Below are 16,835 nucleotides of genomic sequence, written 5' to 3'. Positions count from 1 at the left end.
TCTACCATGAGTGCTTCCTCAGAAGCCTGCATTCGCAACTACTTTTCTTACTCTGCTCCTGGGAGCCAAGTCAGTTCATTTTAAGAGCGTTAACCCTCAAGATTAGAATTGCTCCCCCTAGAGGCTGCAACTGGGATACCCACAACGTAAATTTGACTCCCTTATGCGCCCGATGCAGTATTTCATTTCTTAACTGTTAGTTGCTAATATCTCAAAATAGTGGGATTTCACATAAAAACTAGGTTTCTGGCCTCTCCTGAAAACCTGATGTCCACTTGCATTTCTACCAGATGCTTGCTGGCTCTAACTGGTTGTAAAGAAGGGGTCAGGGTAGGTCCTCACCTCTCTGTTGTCTTAAGCCAGGCCAGATCTGCACTGATAACCCCAGACCTGGCCCTGCTACCTTGTGACTCTGTCAAGAACTCCCTGGTTGGTGTGAAACTTCACTGCCCTTTGGAGCCAGCTCAAGAGCTGGACTAGCGGCTGCTGTAAATATTTTCCTTGATGGATTTGCATGTTTAGACCATGTCCTGAGGGGGAGAGAACCTTTCAGACACACCTTGTTGTCAGAGAATTTAATATTTGTTCAGCAAAGCTTCCAGAATACAAAAAAAAAAAAAACAAAAAAACCCACAAACTTCTGATGTGAGTGAGAATGTGTTCAACTTAGTGCTATTATTCGTTTAACACAATGATACAGCAGAGGTAGGAATAATCAATAAAGAAAGGACATTTAATGAGATTTAGGAACATCCCAAAACATTGAAGCTCTCTTCAAGCATTTGATTATCTGGAGGCTTAATTATCTGTGTTTTCTACTTTAAATTAAAGAAAAGCCATAACTCAAAGTTACCAGCAGTTTAATGATAACACTCTTCAATTCAGGTTAATTAAAGCACAGCCGTAATTAGAGTGTAGTGTTGTATATCACCGGGCTGGCGCATAAGTATTTTCATTACAGTAAGAATTGGCTATTCAATTTCAAGATGACATAAAGGACGCCGAAATATATTTTAAGCTGGTTCATGTGGAAGAAAAAGAATTGGGGAATATTCTGGGTACAATAAAGCACAGATAAAATATACAGATTTTCAGAGTGGTTTCTGTAATTATGTGCTGCATTAAAACAATATGCAGCCAATAACGTCTTAAAGCATGAAAAGAAATAAATTTGCTCTTCCCCTGGGCTGGCAGTGTGCCCCCTTGCAGGGTGGAATCACCACCCAGGAGAGCTTGGAGTTTTCTCAGAAGCCAGGAGAGCCGTTCTGTGAAAAGATAAGGGAGCAGGATACACCGATGAAATTTGAAGTTATTTCCCCAGAGAACAGAGGAGGGGAGGAGGAGAGGCAGGAAGGCCAGAGGGCCCCCACAAGGCAAGCTTTTCAAAAATTTCTAGTGGAGAGATGTTCTCTCTTGTCTGGGGGAGACTCACACCAGCTGTGTCCTCGGACTTACAGGCACCAGCCTTGTGGCCTCACCGTGTGCATCAGTGTGCATCAGAAGATGCCTCTTTGTTCCAAAACCAGTCACTAATTTAGACAGAATGCAGTATCATTTCTAAGTATTTCATTTATGTTTTCTCATTTTATCCTCACAACAATCTTGTGGTTTGTATTAATGTCACACTCCCTGGTTTATGAACAAGGACACTGGGACTCAGAGGATGCTGGTGCCCCTCCAAAGCCACCTAGTGCACAAGTGACAGAGCCAGGGTTCTGAAGCTGGTCCTGTGTAACTGAGAGCAGCTTGGAAGAGCTGCTGGAGGAAAGCTGGCTAATTAAGAATCTCCTGGGGAGTTTACTAAGTGGAGAGATTTCTAGGCTCCATCTCCAGATTTCAATATTTGGGGCAAGTCCCCCACATCTCTACTTTTTTTTTCCAAGCAAAAGCAGGTGANCCCCCCCCCCCCCCCCCACACCCACACCTACCTCATCCCTCCACAACACAGGCTGGAATAAACTTCCCTTACTCTGCAGTTTGGGCTCAGTCACTGGAATGTTTCTCTCTGATTTTAGGCAAATCATAGAATTATAGGTGGGCCATATTTGACCAGCAAATGCTAAGATTTGGGCTTTTGTGTGAGCTCCCATGCCATCATTCCTGCTTCACCTAGAGTATTCTTCAATCTCCCGGAAGATAGGCTGAATCTACACCCTGCCATGCCAGGCAACCCCCTGACTGCTCTGCCCTCTTTTCATACCTTATCCAAATCAGTATAGGAAAAAGGCATTGGGGTACTGAGCCCTTTACTGCTCTTGGTCAGGTAGGTTTCCACTGGGCATTATGAGAGCAACTTCAGGCTGTGGAGAGCCGAGAAGTGCTAAATGCTAGGAAGCAGAGAGGAAGCAAGGACAATTCAGGATGCAACCCACAAAGGGTTGTTGGCATTGTTGGCAAGATCCAATGCCAAGATCGTGGTGTCCTAGACCTTTCCCCAGGATGCCCTTAGAGTGTTCCTTTTAAGAGCCAACAATTCCTTTTTAAAAAATTTTTTTTTAATGTTTTTTATTTATTTCTAGGACAGAGAGAGAGAGACAGCGTGAGCAGGGGAGGGTCAGAGAGAGAGGGAGTCACAGACTGAAACAGGCTCCAGGCTCTGAGCTGGCAGTCAGCACAGAGCCCGACGCGGGGCTCGAACCCACGAACCGCGAGATCATGACCTAAGCGAAAGTCGGACGCTTAACCGACTAAGCCACCCAGGCGCCCCAAGAGCCAACAATTCCTAAGCAACTCCCCTTCATTTTGCATAGCTGGCTTGCCCCTGGGTCTATGTGACAGCACCATAGAGACAAAGGAGCTTTGGGATCTGAAAGAGAAGGTACCATCCATTATTCTCTGAACACCACCAAACCACCTGGTCCCTCTCCTTCCCACCCCCCACGTTTCCCAGCAAGTGACCATGGAGGGTGCAAGGGGCCAATGCCAAGCCTGCAGCGATCAAGGAGCTGCACTATGAGGCCATGTTTGCCACTAAAGGGTCATGTATTTGTACGGTTCCCATAATAGGATACCGTTTGACACTGTAGAGTGTGACCTTGAAATCGCAAAGGCCCAGGCTCACACCCCCAGATCAGCCACTTGGTGGATGTGTAATTTGGGACAAGATATTTGATTTCTGCATACTTCTTTCCTCAGATAGTTACCAGCTGCCTGACTTTGGACTTGGTGTTTACCCCAGTACCCTCATCTCTGAAATAGGAATATTACTTATTTCTCAATACCACTGACATCCTTTCCATCTTCCACCTCTCCTCTTCCTACCTCTTCCAGTCCTGGCCCATCAAATACAATGTCAGCAGCAAGAAAGAAAGGGATTACATTGTGGCATTTCCAGGTTATATTTACTCTTACCCTTTAGGAAAGTTCCACAGTCAGTCAGTGGTCAATCAGTCACCAACCAGTCAATCGACTAGATTTTTAATAAACTTAGGATATATGTGCCAGTGTGCCAGGCATGGTGCCATCTCTAAAGGAATCTGCAATTAGATTTAGTCAAGTATGCACACCGTTAAAGGATTAATGACAGTACTTATAAATGAACAGTAAAGAACTCTGTTTCCCTACAGTGGCTTTCTTCAGAGTTCGGAGTCTGGCTAAGATAAATAGTATCCAGGGCACCTGGGTGGCTCAGTCAGTTAACCATCCGACTCTTGATTCTGCTCAAGTCATGATCTCATTGTTCATGAGTTTGAGCCCTGAGTCTGGCTCTGTGCTGGCAGNGTGTGTGTGTGTGTGTGTGTGTGTCTATATGTGTGTGTGTGTGTGTGTGTGTGTTTAAGAGTGGGGGTGTTCTGAAGCCCACTCCACCTGCTTGGGTGGAGCCTGCTTGGGATTCTCTATCTCCCTCCTTCTCTGCCCCTCTCCTGTTCACAAGTGTGCATGTGCACACTCTCTCTCTCTCTCTCTCTCTCTCTCAAAATAAATAAACATTTGGGGGAAAAAAGAAAGAGACTACCCATCCTCAGGGAGAGCTAAGCACCCATGGGGAAGTGTTTGATGGGTGCACACGGGAAGACAGAGGCTGAGAAAGGGGGCGAGAACTCCCTGTAGGTGGGGGGTGGGGCAGGTAGGAGATGCTTCCTGGAAGAGGTGACACTTGAGTTGTGTCTTGTAAGGAGATTGGATTCAAGGAGGGAATAAAGAGGGAAGAGGGAATTCTGAGTGGTAGGCAGTCAGGAGGCTGGGAAACGCACAGCATATCTCAGATTTTCCAACGAATGCAAACTCATTTCCCCTTTAGATGGGAGAAAGAGACAAATCAGATTTCTTTTGACGTGTGATGTTTTCAGGGTGAAACAGCGACAGTGTTTTGTTTTGTTTTTATCATAAGAACTAGAAAATGCTGCACCCACCCCCTGCCTTCAGACAAGAAAGTGAGGGCAGAGGGAGACAAGAGAGGTGGGGAGGGAGGAGTGAGAGGAAACCACAGGTTCCGGGGTTGGGTTATGGCAAGAACACCATGTTCCAGGTCCCGACTCTCTCGGTGAGCGTATTAGTCAGCCATTCATCACTTACAAAATATAAAAGCATAATTGTATCGGGTTTTACAGCTCAGAGGGGATTAGGACAAAAGATGTACTTAAAATACAGTGTGTCTCTCTCTGTTCCCCTGCAGCTGATGGAGTAGTTAAAATTCAGATTTGATGTGGAGTATTTAATGCCCGGGTAACTTGGGGGAACTCTGGTCGGATCTTCGTGGTGCTAAAGGGCAGGGGTTCTTCCCTCACCCAGGGGTGAGCATGGATGCTTATGCACTGACTGAAGACAGTGTGGAGGTCAGAAGGGGCTTCTCCATCCCCTCATCCACCTGCATCCAGGGCCCCTAAACAAGATGAGAATCATGCTCTCATGCTGCGTTGTTTTGCATGGACAGATCTTTCCAGTGAAGCCATTTCAGAGAAATTTAAGACTACCTAGGGAAAGTCAGGTCTCCTGTAAAATGAAACTGAGATCTGGTTTAATTTGAGTTCTAGGAAGTCAGTAGATTTTAGGCAAGGATTTCTGAATGTGAACATGGAGCAGAGAAACTGGCAAGGCTGATTGTCATTTGATGGATTTATTTAGCTGGGCTGCAGAAATGAGCATTTTGTGAGAATTTGTGGAGGGATTCAAGTCTCATCTTTAAAAAATATTTTTCCTAAACAAACTGGCCCTATTCATCCAATTATTTGAGAGGAGTTATTGTAATTAAGACATTTATGAACACAGGTAGGAATATATTTATGATTATTTCTACTACAGAGACCCAGAGATGATCAGTAATCGTTCTACATGTTAGTGAATAAACAAATGACCCTAAAATCTGTTAAAACTTTTTTTTTAAGTTTTGAGGGAGAAAGAGAGAGAGAGAGAGAGAGAGCGAGAGAGCAGGGGAGGGCAAGAGAGAGAGGTAGAGAGAGAGAATCCCAACCAGGCTCCATACTGTCAGTGCAGAGCTGACATGGGACTTGAATCCATGAACCTGAGCTGAAATCAAGAGTCAGACACTTAATCTACTGAGTCACCCAGGTGCCCCTAAAATCTGTTAAACTTTTAATTTAAGCCCACAGAGGCAGGGCACATCTAGAATTCTCTTCAGGAGGATCAAGGAGGCAGTCCCATTGGAAATGGGATTTTAGGGGCTTGACTTGAAATTAGGTACACATAACAAACACACAGTTTACATTTGGTTTCTGACTAATAATAGTAACACAGCTTTCTAAAATGCATTTATTCATATTTTAGGCAACTGCTCATTGTCCATATCAAAGAATGTAATTAGTTATAAAATCAAGTGTCTTAGGTGTGATAGTGGAGATATTGTGAATGTGTGTGTGCGTGTATGTGTGTGTGTGTGTGTGTGTGTGTATTTAAGAGTGGGGGTGTTCTGAAGCCCACTCCACCTCTATCAAAGCTATTGGGAAATGAAATCTGAATATCTCCATGAGCATTTTAAATCACTTCCTTTTTCTTGGTCCTGAGTCTTGTAAATCCTGCTGTTTCAAATTTCCTTTAACTAGATGTTTCCATTTCAAGAGCCTATCATTTTAAATCAAAGCTGCTAAATGTGAATCTTTTTCATTCTAGCCCCTAGATCCTAAAGATCTGGTTTCCCAGTGCACAGTATTTATATCCGCATCTACTCTGATTACATGCATCAGCCTGACATTGCCAGGGTCCCTCTGGATAACTGAAGAGGGGCCTGCATTTCGGGGGGAGCTGGGTTTGGAGAGCACAGTGAGGGCTGCCTCTTCTCTCCGCACCCACTCACTCCTGGGTGACTCATCTTCAACAGCCCCAAACCACATCTTCACACACTCTTCTTGGGCACATTCAGAAGTACAGGCTCTAAGATAGGTTTCTCGGCTTAATTCACATCAGCAAGCAATCTTTCTAGTCAAAGGGGCTGATTTAATGGCAAGAACAATTTATGTCCCTCTGGGTAGGTAGAAACAGTTGGACTCTAATTCTTAAGAGCCTTTGTTCAGGAACATCTGGGTTGAAACTACTGTATTTAACAGATGATGCTAGCATTAAAAAAAAAAAAAAAAAAAAGGCATTATATAATGTCATTGTCAAATTTGGTAAATCTCTACTTAATAATTACCAAGAAAGCAATCTAACTTGTTATTACAACAGTTTTATTGCAGATTGCTGGTTTAAGACCTTTTTGTGACAAGTGGCATTTTTTTCTGGAAGAAAGTCATTTCTGTTCCCCTGTAATTATTTTCACAACCAGCAGCAACTTCCTGTATTGGACATATTGGGGCATTTTATTTTAGAAACCAAGAATTGAATTCCTGCTAACTTATGGCTGATTTTATCCTGTTTATCACATTGTAAAGGTGGTCTTGCTTCTTGCCTATATTTTCCCTCATCCTAAGCCCGTTTCTCATCTACCCCCGGTCCTATTTATGTGGAGACACTGAGTTAAACCATAAGCACTATAAGAATTGGATGAGCAAAGCCCATTTTGCTGTACCAAAAACAATGGTATCAATGATACAAGTAAATATTTAATCTCAGGACATCAATTCTGGCTGGTCTGAAGACATGTTCTGGGGAGCAAACCCCTTATAAGAGGATCTATAGAGAGTCCCAAGGATAAATTGCTGTCTGTATCTTAGAGTTATATTTGCATTTTGGCATATTGATTCCAGACAAACGTGAGATTCCCAGGGCACATCGCTGCTATTCTTTTCTTCCACATCCTTTTTTTCTAGTCTCTCTGCTTCTAATGAGCAAGTTAAGAGGCACCTTGTTTCATGATTTTGTACTCAACTCCCAAGCCTTCTCCGCTTCAACTTTCCTAGTTTACCACTTTATCTCTTATGTATACTTCCAGCACCTCATGAGATTCTGTTCCCCACTCATTCCTACATTCATTTAATTAGCATTTATTGAGTGCACTTTGGACTCTTTGCACTTTGCAGAATTCAAGCGGGACAAAGCATGTGTCTTGCACTGCAGAAGCTCAACTAGAGCACAGAGAGATGAGTAAGCAAGTGATTATCACACCATACTACACCCAGCACTCCTGTTCCTAGCCTTGCTCTGCTCTTACCTCCCGGACCCCCCAGTAGAGATTGTACCTTTGCTGCAGCATTTAGCCCACCACCCTAGACATTGGCTAACTCTCTGTGGCAGGATCTAACAAAAAAAACCCTGATATTTAATAGGGGGGACGTAGTTCTGTTTCTGGTGCAAATTGCAAATTACTCAAGATTTGCCTTTTGTGGACATGCAGAAGATACTGGTTAGAGCAGAAATTAAAAACTTAGGTGTGTGTAGGAGGCCGGAGGGAGCAACAGAGAGAGGCAGGGTCATTACGGAGTGCTGGGGACTGCGGCGTATTGGAGAGCACATGTCCCCCCCACAGGGGTAAGGGCATCGAGCTCCCTTCCTTTTAGCCATACAGAATGTGGCTTCCGTGTGGCCATTATGATTGCTTTCTCAAGGAAAGCTGAAAGGCTAGTTTTTATATGAAATCCAGTATCTAATTCTGGATTTATAAACATGCTGTACTGCCTAATGCTCCTTGCTGGGCTTCTGGCCTCCACTTCCCTGAGATTTAATTTCCACTTTTGGCCTTCCTCCTAAAGGCCATTTGACTGTGAGCAAGTTGCCCCTCTTTGGACTTCAGTTTGTCATCTGTATGAGAAGGGCAGGCCTGAATATGATAATCCATTGTTGTGGCACTATTTGCATACAATTACTTTGTTGACATCACTCTGTCCCTCCCCTCTCCCCCTCTTTGACCAATGAGTAAAGGCTGGGTTTGGATCAAAGAGTTTCTTAAAACGAGGTTTCTATAAAGCAGTGTAGAATCAATCATCTTAGATATGGATTTGGAAGTTATGAAAGAGGACTCAGCGATCTCCTGGTCCGCCCTGCTAGGTTAAGCACAAGGCCGTGTAGATTTTATTGACTTTCCTGCATAAGAAAGCTTCTCTCTTTTTATACCTAGTTGGTAAATGATACTGTAGTACTTAGGAAGACATAATTCACCATTACTGTGGACTATTTCTTTGCTTCTACCAACAGGATCAGGTCATTAAAGCAATTAAGATCCATGATCCCATGAACCTCAGAGTCCCAAAATAGAGTGGCCAATTGCTTATAGGGTATCAGCATAATGGCCTCTTCATGATTTGTGCTAAGAGCAGCCTTCTCCTTGAGGTTTTGGCATTTAGCTGTTATTTACATTAGAAAGTGGTTACCTAATCTGGTAATTTGGTTCAACAAGCCATCTGATATTTTAAACAATTTAAGCTCCAGAAGTAACAGCCCCATCAAGGGTGCATGTTAGCAGTACTCTATGGGACATAAATTAAGAAGAGCATTTTTCCAGCTGTAGTTGGATACCTGGATTGGTGTTTCAGCAAACTGCATAATCAGCACAAAGCCCCAGGTCATTAGAGTCTGCTAGCAGGAATCAGCAAACCTGCAAATCACCGGAAGAGCCCAAATGTGCCTAGATGAAGTAGTCCTTTGAAATCTGTCTGTTGAAAGCAATATGAAGACCATGACCTCACATGTAGGAATGAGCAATTGGTCTTCTTTCCACTGGAGAGCATGAGGCCTTCATCAACCCCTTACCAGCAAGCAACACAGCCACAAAGTCTCACACATGTGATTCTGTCGCTTCTCTATTTGAAACCAGCCCAAAACCTCCCATTTCACTTAGAATAAGTGACAGACCAGCAGACTCATTACTGTAGCCAGCAGTCTTCACAGACTAGCCCCTGCCTAGCTCCCTGACCTAATCACTGTCACTTAGGACATTGCTCACCCTGCTGCAGTCTAGTTGCCTTCGTTGCTGAACTTCAGACACCGTAAGTTCCTTCCTGCCTCTGGACCCTTGCACTTACTGCTTCCATCCCCTGGAAAGATTTTTCTCCAGATCCTCTCATTGCCTGCCTCTTCTCATCACCTCCAGGGCTCAGTGTTCTAGCTTCATTTTCTCAGAATGGTCCTCCTGGACCACTGCAGATAACACATCTTCCTAGTTGCTCTTTGTGTGGTTGGTTGTTCTTGTTTTTTTTTTTTTTTAATTTTTGTTGGAGGGTAGTTGACACACAGTGTTACGTTAGTTTCAGGTGTACAACATTGTGGTTCGACAATTCTGTGTGTTGTGCTATGTTCACCACAGGTGGAACTACCACCTGTCACCACACAACGCTATGACGATAATCCCTATGCTGTGCCTTTCACCCCCTGACTCATTCAGTCCATAACAGAAAGCCTGCACCTCCCACTCCCCTTCACCCATTTTGCCCAGCCCCCCACCCCCTCCCCTCTGGCAACACCAGTTGGTTCTCTGTATTTTCTGGTCTTCCCACTTACTCCTTGTCCTCTTAGGTTGTTTGCTTTCTACACAGTGCTTTTCCTCACCTGGAAAGTATTATCACTTGTATATTTGCTTATTATCTATTTCTCCCAGTATGAAATAGGCTTCCCTGGGGCCAAAGGCATATATCCTGCCAGGTATGAGGTAGGGACCTTGGGTAAGTTAACGTGGGGATTCTGAACCTGAGTTTCATCACCTGTGATCTAGAGATTTCAGTAGACATAGGAATAACTGAGGCCTTCTCTCTCAGGGATATTGTAGGGATGAGAGAGCACCAAGAATGGCCCTGACTTGTGACCCAGCACACCCCCAGCCCCTTACAGGGCTTCAGCTCAGTAACCATCGACTCACTTCTCAATCTATCCATCAGCCAATGTTTTATTATCCAGGAAGTCCTTAAAACGTATGCTCATTGTTGATGCTTGTCACATATAATGTATGTAATTCTTTTGTGTGTGCTTTTATTTCTATGAGTATATAAACATATATTTTCACCTAATTGTATTACATTACTTATAAGTTTATATCTGTAGGATGTAATTTGTTAATCTTATACCTTGAAATATTCTTCAAAAAGTCGTCTTGAATGCTAAAACTATATTGTACCATACTTTACTTATCCATTGCTTTATTATTGGACATTTAGGTGACTTTTTGTTTTTACTCCGTATAAATATTACCAGCTTGAACATCTTCATGCGTGAATGCTTTACTGGATCTTTTATTATTTTCTTAGAACCCCAGTAAGCAGAAACCATTCATTTATCGGGCTCCTTTGTGTCAGTGGTTCCATGGACAGTACTATGGGGAATTCCAAATAAGTCCCAAACTATTTTTTTAAATTTGTTTTTATTTATTTTGAGAAGGATAGAGAGCAAGTGGGGGAGGGGCAGAGAGAACGAGAGCGGGAGACAGAATCCCAAGCAGGCTCTGTGCTGTTGAGCCAATGCAGGGCTTGATCTCACGAACCCTGAGATCATGACCTGAGCTGGAGTCTAGAGTCGGAAGCTTAACCCACTGAACCATCTAGGAGCCCCCAAATAGGTCCTAAACTCTTAAAGAAGTCACACTGGTTGAGGAGATAAAGTCCAGACACAGAATGCCATGGAGAGCAACCACAGCGGGTGTGCAGCTGACTTAGGGCTGAAGGCGGTCGTTGCAGACAAGGCGCTGGAGGAGTTCTGGAAACAGAGAGGCAGAGGGTGGCCGTGGCTACAGAGGAGCTGCACAGAAGGTTGGATTTGACGGGAGCCTGGGAGGAAGGCTTGGGAGAAGAGAAGGCATCTGGGGTAGGAATCGCACTGAGGCAGGAACGAGGCAACTTCAAAGCAGGCTGGGCTGCGGCCGAGAGCACCAGGCAGATGAGGTGAGACAGCTTGGATGAGGCCAAGAGGGATGCTGCCACAGGCATGTGCTGGGCGGTTACACGGAGGCTAAGGATTATTACCATCATTCCGAGCACACGGGGGTCTGCTCGGAACAACAATATGAGCCATTTGTACAAAAGACCGAAATGGAATCCAAATAACAGGTCCAGCTGCTCCAAATACCTCCCTCCTCCTGCAGTAACATTTTACTACCCGACCGAGTAACTAATGAATCTGGCCCTGCGTAAATCCCCAGGCACAAATCCCTGCTTGGGGTCTGTGTCTAGACATCCAGACCTGAGTGCAATTTGCACTTTGAACATTCAGCGCCTTATCACTTGTGAGAAATCAGGTCTAATGGGGAGGATGGGGAGGTGTCGCTCCCACCCCCATCCTTTGGCACAGTGACTATGGAATGAGGGTCCCTGGGAAAATGAGTGCATCAGGCGATGGGGAGATCATAACAGTGTTGGTTATGTGGCTCTGGTCGTTCAGAAGCACTGACTGGGAGGTTTCTCTATCTCGTTGCAGGCTGTGTTTTGTGAAGCTCAAGCTCCTAATGATAGCCATTGAGTACAAGTCCGCCAACCGCGAGAGCCGGTAAGTTTGCCACAGCCCAGCGGCTGGCTGACATTTATGAGACGTGAGAGTGCACTCAGAGTCTGGATCTCCCCACTTCTTTCTTACATGTTGTTGATGTGCTTGGAACCCTGATGCAACACATCTCTGTCCCTCGGGTGCATTCATGAAGTACCCAACCAGGTACTGCCACTTCCATCCGGTGCCCCAGTGGGCATTCAGAACGTGTTTCTCCAGAGGGGAGTGGCAAGGCATCCAGGTCTCCACTTGATGGTCCCAACTTGCACTTTACCCTCTGTGCACAAAACCAGGGACAGCCCCTGTCCTCAAACTCCTTTTTACTGCTGTGAGCATGAAGCAGGTGGATTCTGGCCTCCTTCACAGTAGGGAAGGGGCAGGGCTGTGATGGGACACGCCAGCTCTCCTGATAGCCAAATTACAAGCAGCCTATTGTGTACCATATGTGCTTTTCCTGGTGCATCCGAAATCCAGGTGGCAGAGTATCAGCTTCATGCAAATTAGCCAGGAGAGCAGGCTCAGAGGCAGGAGCCCTCTTTATTTATTTATTTTGCACTTAATTATGTGCAGATCACACTGATGAGGGACTGGGTCTGGTTGAAACAGATAACACTCCAGTCAATATATGAGTTCACACTGGAAAAAGGAAGCATCCCATTAACAGGGGATTTTGTTGCTGAAGTACTATATGTTTTACAGGTAAAATAGAGTTGAATGGGTTTTGCTCCCCAATTTCTATCAATGGGTTTGGAAGAAAGGGCTCATTGAGAAATGCATGGGCTTTTGTTCTCTGAAATGATATCCAGGTTTCTTCCTAGCTATAGTAAGCCAGTCCTCCTGTGGATGGCCAAGTGTAGAGTACAGATACCCTCCGACATACGCCTTAATACGTTGAGTGCAGGGTAACCCTAGAAGGTGCCTGGATCACCATCTAAGGAGTTTTCATTATCTGGATGAGTAACTCAATAAAGCCAGACTTCCAAATGTACGGTCTGTCTCTGACAAAGAACAAAGAAAACAAAACAAAGAAACGCTGGATTGTAAGCAAGTCAATCCAGTGTTCGCTATTACTTTAACCACCAGATAAGATTGCTCGCAAAATCAATCTGATCAAAGGCTAAGCTATTTTGAAAATCCAAATCATCCAAGAGGCAGAAAAAAATGATGGATTTGGTGGCCACATGTAGAACACGGCCATAGCAGTTAACAAGTATGTATATATACATTTTTCTTTTTTGTGTTGGCAAAGTGAAGAATATGATGTGCAAACCCCCCCTCGCCCAAAAAAAAAAAGCAGAGTCCTGGCTATTTTCTGTTCAACAGGTAAAGTGGATGGCCTCCCACGTGGAGGTCAATAGTTACCAGTGCCCGTGTAGGGGATACATGTCTCACGGGTTTTTGCAAATGATATTCTTCATGTTGCCACGTCAGTAAATCTGTGTAATTCAGTCTTCTCTCTTTATCACTTTTGTGCATCTCTCACGAAAGTGTCATGGTGTGGGTGGCACTAATGTCGCATAGTGTTTCTTAACCACTCTGGTATACTTTTGAGGCAGGAGTCCGCACCTTGAACCTTGACCTGTCATCTCCCATCTGCCACATTTTGGTCACAAGGAGGGAGAGGAAAAGCCTGTTAATGGTTCAGTGTGAATCTGCTGTCACTAAGCAAAATAACGAACGGCTTTCCCTGAAGACAAAATCTTTTCTTCTTGATGCACCCTCCAATTAACTCACCAATCTGAGATGTTTTCAACAAAGCCATATTTATAGATACAGATTTTTAGTTGTTTTTTTCTTTCAGAAAAGAGCAGAAAGAACTTGTTTGGCTTTGTTTTGGCTTTCTGTGTGCAGTTCTCAATTTTAATCCTCACCTGTGGCTTGGTCTCAGTGTGGAAGCACATTGGTTCTTGTGGAAAAAGGTGTGTTTGAGGGAATGTGGATCACGCCTCTGAGAAAACACAGAACGTATAGAACGCAACATCCATGTTAAAAAGAATCGAGTTTCTAACCCTTTCTGAGATAAGAATTTTCTTTTTCATTTGAGAATTTCCCATTTCCTTCCTTCTCCCATTCTCCTGGTGGCTGGGTGTGAAAATTCAGAGAACCCAACTTCTTCTCTTCACCCCTTTGCCTCCAGCCTGTGTTGAACTACGTCCTCTGTTGTTTTACCCCCTGATGCTGTTTCCATGCTTTGCTGAAAAACCTTGTTTTCACACGCATCCTTCAAATAATTTGAAACAAAGGTTTTTTTCCTTCTCTCCTTCTGGTGTCAGTCAACTTATTATCAAATTGTTTGATTTTAAATTCTTTTTCTTGTCGTTTTGCAGAAGCCGAAAGCGGTATGCGCTCTTCGTTAACCTTCCTCCCAACCCCCACCCTCTGTCTTCACTGCTAACCACAGGACTAACCATTTGCCAAGAATTCAGGAAGATAGAGATTATATATATGTATACACATACATATAATCTCATTCCCTTGTCTAGTATATATATATATATAAATATACATATACATGTATGTATATTTATATTTAAACCCTCTCCAACTAGAGCACATAAAAATTGGAAGTAGCATATTGCTTTTCTTATTCAGTTTGTTGATTCTTTTGGATGACGCACTAACTTCTTTGCAGGAAACCTAAAAAACCAACAGGTACAATTCCTGTTTTCAGTCATGGCACCAGTGATGGGAACAAGTGTTACCAGTGTTTGAGAAGGAGGACGCTTCTTTCCAGCCCCTGGTGTCTGTTTCTGTCCTGTTCTGATGTGTCTTGGTGTCCACCAGACTGTGGTGCCATTTGTCTGCATCCCATATCCACATTCCCAGTGCCTTCCTCCTCCCCATGTCCGGTTTCCAGTGTGTAGAGCAGGATATGTGTCCTTTTATCCACAAAACAGAGACCAAGCTCTTACACTCAACTTTTTTTCCCCCTTACACGTGTTTTGATGACAGCATGTTGCATATTTTATTTCTTGGGCAGTACTCAATACATAGAACACTGCTACTGAATTGCCAGATTATCACATTCGACTTAGTGAATGAGTACTGTTTACGGAGATGAACTCATGGCTTTATTTTTTCCGCTAGCATGTTTGGGCATATTTCTTAATGTGAAGCATCTCAGTTTTCACCACGTGACATCACCCCGTTTTGCTGCTGTTTTCTGGTTGCATGAAGCATGACAAATCCTCATCGATAGCATTCTTCTTAAACCTTTCCCGTTACGATTTCCAGTGTAGTTTTTCAATAATGTGTTCTCTAAAACAGTGTTGTTGAAAACATACTATTGAGATGCCCATGTGTTCATTTTCTCAAGAGTTGTTTTTCTCCGTGGTTGGAATCACTGTCACATGTTCGTGTTTGTAATTGTGTGCGTGTATGTACGTGTGTGTGTGATGTGTGTGTATGTGTGGGGAGGGTATTTGTCTGGAACTCTTTCCAAAGTCAGATTCTTCTGTGATTTTTGACGTCGATGTGTGATGATAGAGGTGGCTTCCTGTCAGTTTGGTATTATTGTTATGATCCAACTGCGAGAAGTTACTGCAGCACTTTGCATCTTCAAAGGTCCACAGTGGCTGCACCTCTGCTGTTGGCTTTTGGCCTTTGAGTCCTTTTATCTTGTGGTGGAGGCATGTTGTGACATAGCATGACTTGTCGTAAAGTGTACCGGAAAGTGACACGGCTTGCTCCCAGAACCAAATAGCCACCATTGTCCTTCCCAAATGAATGATCTCTTCCCCGTCCCATATGGCTACTGTTTTCCTTATGTACAAAATATATCTTTAAGTGCCATTTCTAAAATCAGTGTGATGGGTTCGGGCTAATTGATCCCTTGCCCACATCACTGGCAGACCGCAATGGCAGCCATTTGAGTCTGACCAACTGGGAGCAATCTTTATTATGCTGTCTCTGTGTGGGTGAACTGGGCTCAAGTATTTGGAAGCATGGAATACACACTGTGTCTCTTCTGTATATTCTATAAGTAGAAGTGTGTGTGTCTAGTTGTGTGGGACTCCAGCAGCATCTATTTGAAAGCCCAGAAGAAATGAAAAAATTCCAGAAAAGCAAGAAGATTTGAGATTTGGGGTTTCTGTAGGCTGTGCCCTAACACAGCCTGTAAACTGCAGGGCAATTTACTTCTGAGAGAAAAAACAATTAGTTCAAACAAAGTCACATCCAGTAGCAATCCATATATGACCATGGATGGTCAAAGGGGCCACGTCCCAGTGGCCTGATTCATCTGGGCACGGCATGAACTGATGTCTTCGATGGTTCTTATTCCCTTGCTGTAGTTAATGAAGTCCCATCAGCTTGCTAGACACAGATATAATTATCATGTTATCAAGTACAAACTATATTCTCATGTGAGTGATAATTTTGTAATGTTCGGGGAATGGTACATTACACCTACCAAAAACTGGGGGGTGGGGAGAGAGAAATACAGACCTGTCACATTTATCCACAATGGGTAAAAGATACCTTTAAAAAATATGGTTCAGTTGAACTATTCATCATTGGTTGTCTCCAAAAACAGCAAATAAGTAAAGTTTATGATTGAGGAAGGAATAAATAGATGTTTCCTAGTTGTTATGCATAAGTGGTGAGAAAAGGAATAAATCATTTGCCCCATCAAGTCTCAAGTCTCCAACCTTACCAAAGTTCAGCAACACCTACACAATGAAATAAATGCATTGGAGCTTGAGCCCTGGAGTTTCCCTTCCAGAGGAATCTGGAAGGAACATTTCTCTGTTGACCCAAGCTCTGCTAGCGAGTTCCACATTCTTGCGTTTTAGTTGAGAAACACATATTTCGGTTCTAAGTGAGTGGTGTTTTCAATATTGACATTAATTGCTCCTATGCCTCAAGTGGCTAGCTGTTTATACATTTGTATATTTACATTTTTATACTTAGTGTGTCTGGGAGATTGTTACTCATTTGCCAACCCCCTAGAAAAGGTGTAGTCATTCCTTGTTAGGGCTGACTAATAAGAATCACATCTTGGTTTTTGAAAGAACAGCTATGGCTACCTTTCTCCTTCCAGG

At 43.7% G+C, this 16,835-nt stretch overlaps 1 protein-coding gene across 4 annotated transcripts in view; it reads left to right on the top strand.

The window, feature by feature from the left end:
* KCNMA1 (potassium calcium-activated channel subfamily M alpha 1) overlaps nt 1-16,835 on the top strand; it is a 738,944-nt gene that overhangs the window by 575,971 nt on the left and 146,138 nt on the right. For all 4 annotated transcript variants that reach the window (XM_077746494.1, XM_077746498.1, XM_077746497.1 and 1 more), the window contains exon 16: nt 11,728-11,796. In XM_077746494.1, coding sequence (XP_077602620.1) covers nt 11,728-11,796 — 69 coding nt within the window. The remainder of the gene's footprint in view (nt 1-11,727; nt 11,797-16,835) is intronic.

Source organism: Crocuta crocuta, unplaced genomic scaffold, assembly GCF_008692635.1.
Source record: "Crocuta crocuta isolate KB4526 unplaced genomic scaffold, BGI_CrCroc_1.0 scaffold28, whole genome shotgun sequence".
Classification (NCBI taxonomy): domain Eukaryota; kingdom Metazoa; phylum Chordata; class Mammalia; order Carnivora; family Hyaenidae; genus Crocuta; species Crocuta crocuta.
Note: the sequence above shows the minus strand (reverse complement) of the source record. Positions and strands in the feature narration are given on the sequence as shown.